Genomic DNA, 7,718 nt, shown 5'->3' on the forward strand with positions numbered 1-7,718 from the left:
TATTTTACAATTATCTATAATGAAATATTTTATTTCATGTATATTTGCATATTAAATACTAAAATAAATCAATAATTACCTATGGCTAAACATATCAATATAACAAAAATTTATATCCATTAGAATATTCTACTTATACATCCAGTCTCAACACAATACAATGACTTAAACATAATACAATGACTTACAAAGCAATATTGCCCGTAAATATATCTACAATAATTTTCTTCCTAAAGTCATGGCTACCATCAAAATCAAGTTTAAGCAAATCGAAAGTGATCTATGTCATCTACTTTGTTAAGTAAATTGAAATTGATTTGACAATAATCTTTTCATCTACTTAGTACTCTATCAGTAAAGTAAAACAAAACGATTTTTAGCGCATCAATATCATTTATAGTCCTGAAGTCTAAGTCCATAAATTTTTGCTCGAACTGGCCAAGATTTATCCCATGAAACAAACCCCCAAAATACTTCTTAAGTAATCTATGTCATAGCAAAGTCCCATTACTAGACACTACTCTCCAACCGCTAGTTGTATTAACTGGTCGCCAACTTGAAATCATAACTGATCTTTGTCATTTCTATCGCCATGGGATACTTGCCAAAGCAATATATTATGGACAATTACGTCACTGAATGAATAGCTTTGGCACTGGAGGAAATGCCCAAATATACCATCTTTGAATAATTTCAATTGCCGCTTTGTTAATTTTTCTCGGATGGCATTAACAACTACATCTAATTTGCACATACTCATGATACACCCGGGAAAGTGATCGTCATAAGGTATCTTCATAATTCCTGGTTCTTACCTCGGTCCGGGTGGATTATGCAATGTTATTTTTGATTTGGCCATTTATTTTGGTACAAGTTACAAAATATTACATGTTAATAAACTACCAACAACAACAAAAAAAAAAAAAAATTGTCGATTGGTGAGACACAGTGACTGTCGCACCAAGAGACAACACGTCTTGGTGCGATAAGCACTAAAAAAGTGTTGTTGTCGTACCAAGAGGTGTTGCTTCTTGGTGCGACCGGGCGCTTGTCGTGCTAAGAGGCGCTGCCTCCTGGTGCGACAGGCACCAAGAGCGCACAAGTTGGTGCATGCATATCACGCTCGCGATGCATGCGACAGGCGTGTCCACGTGCGCGACAACGCAATCCATCACCATTGCATCTCATCCGCAATGTGCCTCACACACATGTCGCGCCAGCCCAATCCAACACCCATAAAATACATACACAACACAACATCACTTTTCCCACTTGCAACACAACAACCTCACCCACCACCGCCATTAACAACCACAAATACTCAATCCATCACCACCACAACCAACACAACACAACAACAACAACAACAAAACACACCAACAACCCAAAATCACAACAAAAATAAAAAAAAGTAATAACTCACCTATGATTTTCAATTTTAATCTTTGATTTTGGAGATCTCGGAAGATTTTGAACGTGCTATAGCTTATATCAACCGCCGATGATGGACTCCAGTGCTGATCTACGCCGCCGACGATGTATGCGAGATTTCAGTGATAAGCTTTCGGTGAGAGGGGGAGGATTTGGGCGAGAGAGAAAGGTGAGAGTGATAAGGGTAGTTTGGTCCTCAAACTTGGTGTTTGGTTAATGTTGATTGAAATAACTTTAGGAGGTCAAATTTGAAAAATACAAAAATATTATAGCCATTTTTTTTTAAATTTCCCGAAAAGATCTTGCTTTCTATTTTACTTTATGTGAAAAATTATTTGCACTATCTGGTTTACTAGCCGCTACTTAATTATGAGAGCATTATAAAATTTCCCATAGTGTTAGGGTTCGAATCTGTGTCCTCAATAGCTTGAGACCTAGGTGGTTGCTAGTGGCCACAAGCGTAGTCTAGGGGCCAACAAGTGGCGTGTTTTTTTTTTTTTTAAAGAGAAAGTAATACTTTTATTCATTTAACTCTGTGAATAGGTACAAAAATTGGGTCGGTATATCATCCACCCAAAATACAAAATCATTTACCTCTAAAGCTAGCTTTGCAAGTGAGTGAGCTACATTATTACATTTTCTTGGAGTATATTGCATTTTCACTTGCTTTAACCTTTTGATCCGATCCTGAACATCAACTACAACCCAAAATATCTCAGTTCTTGTGCTTTTTTTTTTTACAAGAGATTAAGTTCACAACCTCTTGCGAATCAGATTCCACAATCACTGGAATGCATCCTGCATGCTTTGCTATCTCCAACCCGAACTGAGTTGCTTCAACTTCTGCATAATCCACTTTATCCCAAAAATTTGTAGTCTTCATAGCTGCTGCTACAACCTTGCCCTTTGAATTCCTTATGACAATACCCAACCCAATTCTTTGCTGATCAGTCTTCACTGCTGCATCCACATTAGCCTTGAACCAGCCTGCTGGTGGAGGTTTCCAACACTTTTGGGCAACATTTTCTCATGTGGTGGAAAGAAAATTTTGATAAAAGTTATTGCCCAAGCAGTCTCGGCATAGGCTATGAGTCTGTTTAAGCTCCCATTAGGCTCTGTAAAGATATACAAAAAGCCATAGCTCAATTTTGGTGGGGAAACAACAAAGATCACAGGCCAATTTATTGGCGAAGTTGGGAGAAAATGTGTCAAGCTAAGAGTAGAGGGGGAATGGGATTTTGAGATTTATCTAGCTTCAACCAAGCTCTAGTAGCAAAACAAGGTTGGAGGATTATTCAAGTGCCGGATTCACTGGTGGCGGGAGTAATGAAGGCTAGATATTTTAAACATTCAAGCTTTATGGAGGCAAAAACTGGCTCTTACCCATCTTTCATATGGAGGAGCATTCTTTGGGGAAGAGAAGTGGTTGCGAAGGGATTGAGGTGGAGGATTGGAAATGGTAAACAAGTGAAAGTGTATTAAAGTAAATGGCTTCCAAGACATGACACTTTCAAGCTGATATCCCCCCCCCCCCCCCCCAAGCTGCATTTAGAGATAATTGTTTCGAAGCTCATAAATGAAAAGCATGAATGGAATGAAGAGCTAATTCAACAGCACTTTTTGAGAGATGTTGCAGAACAAATTACAAAAATCCCTCTCCCAAGGTAGCCAAAACCAGATCAAGTGGTGTGGCACTATGACAAGAAGGGTGAGTACTCGGTGAAGAGCGGTTATCAATTGACGTTAAAGATGAAATCCCCAGACAAGACCAGCTGCTCAGAGAAGAAGCAAAATTCATGGAACTCTATCTGGTATCTTCAAATTCCAGAAAAAGTCAAAATCTTCATGTGGAGAGTAGCTAATAACTTGTTGCCAACTGTGGAGATCCTATGGAAGAGAAAAGTGGTGCAATCCCCTCGGTGTCAGAGGTGCAATAATGGGAGAGTTCATACTCTTTTTTAGTGTAAAAAACAATGTGGCGGCTGACATGTTTTGAAGAAGATATCTGACTCTGTAAGAATAAGGATGTGTTCAGTTTATTTCAAGCTATGACGGGGAGAAGGAACAAGGCTGAATTGAATAAAAAGCTATGTAAGAACAACAAAAGTTGAAGAACTGTCATCATCATCTTCTAAAAGCAAAGTCCTTTTTTTTTTACACTTACAATTTTAGTATTAATATTGAATTGAATTGTAATTAATTTTCACAATTGTGCTAATAAAAAAAATTAAAATTGAAATCATTACCCGTAGTTTATCAATATTTTGAACTTGATAACATGAATATATCAAAATGATAACTAATAATATATTTTTTTTTCGGAGAAGGATAACTAATAACATTTAGGTCCATGCTTTGCGGCACCAACTGGTTAAACGACGACGCATTGTTGCCCTACAAGCTTTCTATTTAAACGATGTCGTATCGCTGTTTTTTTTTTTTTTTTAATTTGTTTTAACTTCCTGCTTTTTCCTCCAACTGGAGTAAGCAACACTGCCAAGCCAAGAAAGTAAAGTATCAACCAGCATTGGACTGACGACCAAGTTGAGTGTAATTTGGGTTTCCATCTCTGTCTGTATATCTGTACGCAGAACCACAACAGTCGTCCTTCACATTTCCAATTGTTTTCTCGAACATTTTCCCGAGAAACAAGCAAACAAGCAGAAGACTATCACGAGACTACTACTTACTAGACCCTCCCGGCAACAGCAGCCGCAGCTCCAGCTTTCGAAGTAGATAAAAGGGGTTTCACAAAACCCTAGAACTTCAACCTCAGCAGACAAAATCAGATCGAATTTTCATTTTTGCATAACTAGTCTAGTCGTGTCATTGAATCTGGACCATTGAAATTTCTTAATTGGACTCTCAGACACCATACACACGCGCGATGGACAGATCTAGATCCAAGAGGAACTACTACTACGACCACCAGGACTACGATGGAGATACCATGGGTAGAACCAAACCTCGGTACAACCATTATTACCAACCCAACAATAACTACCGCCACCGTGGCAACAACAACAACAATACTAATAACATCATGAACAACAACACCAGCATCAACAACAGCAACAACCGTGCAAATTCAAACCCTAAGGATCCTTCTCTGATGGTGACCACGACGTACCGCATTCTGTGCCACGACATGAAAGCCGGTGGCGTGATTGGCAAGTCCGGTAGCATTATCAAGTCGATAAGGCAGCACACTGGCGCGTGGATCAACGTGCACGAGTTGATCCCGGGTGACGAGGAGAGGATTATTGAGATTTCGGATACCAGGAGGAGGGATCCTGAAGGAAGGATGCCTTCGTTTAGTCCCGCGCAGGAGGCCTTGTTTTTGATTCACGATAGGATTCTTGAGAGTGACGGCGGCGGAGGGTTTTATGGGGAGGAGGAGGAGGAGTACGGTGGTGGTGGGGGTGTTGGTGGGGGTGGGTTTAGAGGAGGAGGGAATAGAGTGGCGACGAGAATGGTTGTGTCCAGAATGCATGTCGGGTGTTTGTTGGGGAAAGGAGGTAAAATTATTGAGCAAATGAGGATGGAGACCAAGACTCAGATTAGGATTCTACCTAGAGACCATTCCTTGCCTCGTTGTGTTTCCATGTCCGAAGAGATTGTTCAGGTTGTATTATGTTTAACCATTTTACTATGAAAATTGGATCCTAATTGATTGAATGCCTTGATGATGAAAATGACTAAACTAGCTGCTCAGATCATTGAAATGTCTGCCCATATGGCTTCTATGCTCACTTTAGATGAAGAGGAACGAGCTCGGAGACTAGTGTATGCTCTGCTTTGGAGATATACATTCATGGACTGGTTTTGCTTTATTGACAGTGGGTCTTTTATGCTTTGCTTGTTACTTAATTAAGAGTCAGATGCACAAGATGACTTGGACTGTTTTAAAGATTGTGGTTCCTTGACAATGAACAATGACTAAACCTATGACTACTACCTCAAGGGTGGCCCTTTTACCTTTTATGCTGTTTCACTTCTGAAGATTCAGTTCTAGAGTTTCTTTGGGTGAAGTTTCTTTATGAGATTGTCCCTAGAACGGATTTCTTTGCTTGCATCTAGAATATGGTTGACAGTAATGTTAGCCTTTTGGAATCTGCCTGCAATATCGATACAACATGTAGTGACTGATGTTTGTATCATGAATTTGCAGTGTGGGCAATCAAATTCTTGACTGCCTACCTTGTCCTTGATTTGGTTGAATTTTGTGCACTGCCTATCATGATGCCTGGACGTTAATACTTTTTGAGGATTCGCCCCATGTTGGCATTAGTTAACTCATATTATTGTAGTTTTCCTCTATAAATTTTCTGAAAATGATACTTTGTTGAGCGATTCAAGGTCTGTTTGAGTTCATCAACCTTGATGTTTATAATATCGTGCGCATTTGTTACCTGCAATATGCTGGTGTATGTTCTTCATACATTATTCTCTAGCAGTTGCTGATATGAACATTGCACTACTAGCTTGACAAGTACGAATTTCCGTCTTCGTTGTGATGCGATTTTGTTAATGAAGTCATTTCCTTCACAATGCTAAAGGAACTGGACCTCTAATGCCACTGGCTTTACTGGGGTGCCGCGAATTGACTGTCCAGATCTGTATATTTCCAAGTTGTGTGTTACATGGCCACTATCTAGAAAGAACATCAATGTCTCTCCTTTCCTGAAAGGAAGATACATTTAATCAAACAGCTTCATCATGTGACATCGTTGTCTTGCAGGTAGTAGGTGATATTAATAATGTGAAGAATGCTGTAGCAATTATTTCATCACGCTTGAGAGAAAGTCAACATCGTGACCGCAGTCATTTCCATGGACGATTACATTCGCCAGACCGCTTTTTCCCTGATGATGATTATGTTCCTCACATGAACAATACAGCTCGACGAACGTCTATGGATGGGGCACGATTTTCTGGCTCCAATTACAGAAGTAATAACTATGGCCCCCGTCCCTCCGGTTATTCCATTGAAGCTGGGGCTGCTCCCATGTCTGACAGTGTGCAGCCATTCTATGGTGAGGACCTTGTCTTCCGAATGCTTTGTCCAATTGACAAGGTTGGCCGAGTTATTGGAGAGTCAGAGGGCATTGTAGAACTGCTTCAAAATGAGATTGGTGTTGATTTGAAGGTTGCTGATCCTGTGGATGGGTCGGATGAACAGATAATTACAATTTCTTCTGAGGAGGTACTTTTCATGTCTTTTCGTAATTTATCTGGCATCCGGTAATTTAGGTACATCAGTTGCTATTTTTTCATTTATGTGGTATTTTGGCAGTAATACTATGTCTTAACACTGTCCTTTCTGGCTGATTTGTGTCTATTTAATTATTTTTGAACTTTCTGTCAGCTAAAGTGACTATTCTTTGCTCTTTTCTTTTATTGCTTCCCTATGAACTGGAAATTTTTTTTCCTATAAAAAATGTTGAGTGCCATTACATCTTTTCTGCTTTTTGTCTTTCTTAGGGCCCTGATGATGAGCTTTTTCCAGCTCAAGAAGCCTTGTTGCATATACAGACTCGCATTGTTGATCTCGGTGCGGATAAAGACAATATAATAACTACTAGGTTACTTGTCCCATCTAGTGAAATTGGCTGTTTAGAGGGAAGAGACGGATCGTTATCTGAAATGAGGAGATCAACTGGCGCAAACATTCAGATCCTGTCAAGGGAAGAAGTTCCAGCATGCGTATCTGGGACTGATGAGCTTGTACAGGTTTGCCATTATTTTTCATATTAATTGCTTATGATGCCCAGACTGCTGGGCATTTGGTGTTCCAAGTATTCTGCTAGTATTTGTGCAGTGAAATCTGTATCCAAGATGAGTTCTGATAAATGCAATATGACATGAAATGCATACGTACAGGTTTTTATGTTCTGTCAGAGTGGTTTTGCATCTGATTTTGCTGTATAATTATGGGCATTCCTGATGCTGCATCAAACTATTCTGTTGTCATTGTAGAATCCTCTTTCACTTGGATATATACTTTTTTTTTTCCTGGTGCTTGTGGTGAATACTGGCACTGCTTTGTTTGTTGGGGAGGCCCTTATTGACATTTATCAATTGAAATCGTGGTTTTGAAACCTGGTGTTTGAGTTTTGGCTCCTATTTGAACAGATTGTAGGGGAGATACAAGCAGCTCGAGATGCTCTTGTGGAGGTGACAACAAGACTGCGGAGTTATTTGTATAGGGATTTCTTTCAAAAGGAGACGCCACCTTCTTCTACAGGTCCTACTGGGAGTGCTTTGGTAGTGGAGGCAGCTTCTCC

General features: G+C 39.7%; 1 protein-coding gene across 1 annotated transcript in view; it reads left to right on the top strand.

Moving 5' to 3' along the window:
• Positions 1 to 3,899: 3,899 nt before the first annotated feature.
• LOC18047742 (RNA-binding KH domain-containing protein RCF3) overlaps positions 3,900 to 7,718 on the top strand; it is a 5,247-nt gene continuing 1,428 nt past the window's right edge. Inside the window, exons 1-4 of the mRNA XM_006441068.2 lie at positions 3,900 to 5,056; positions 6,173 to 6,637; positions 6,916 to 7,164; positions 7,567 to 7,710. Of these exons, the coding sequence (XP_006441131.2) occupies positions 4,319 to 5,056; positions 6,173 to 6,637; positions 6,916 to 7,164; positions 7,567 to 7,710 (1,596 nt within the window). The 5' untranslated portion in view covers positions 3,900 to 4,318. The remainder of the gene's footprint in view (positions 5,057 to 6,172; positions 6,638 to 6,915; positions 7,165 to 7,566; positions 7,711 to 7,718) is intronic.

The sequence above is a fragment of the Citrus clementina genome, unplaced genomic scaffold (genome assembly GCF_000493195.1).
Source record: "Citrus clementina cultivar Clemenules unplaced genomic scaffold, Citrus_clementina_v1.0 scaffold_3, whole genome shotgun sequence".
NCBI classification, from domain to species: Eukaryota; Viridiplantae; Streptophyta; class Magnoliopsida; order Sapindales; family Rutaceae; genus Citrus; species Citrus x clementina.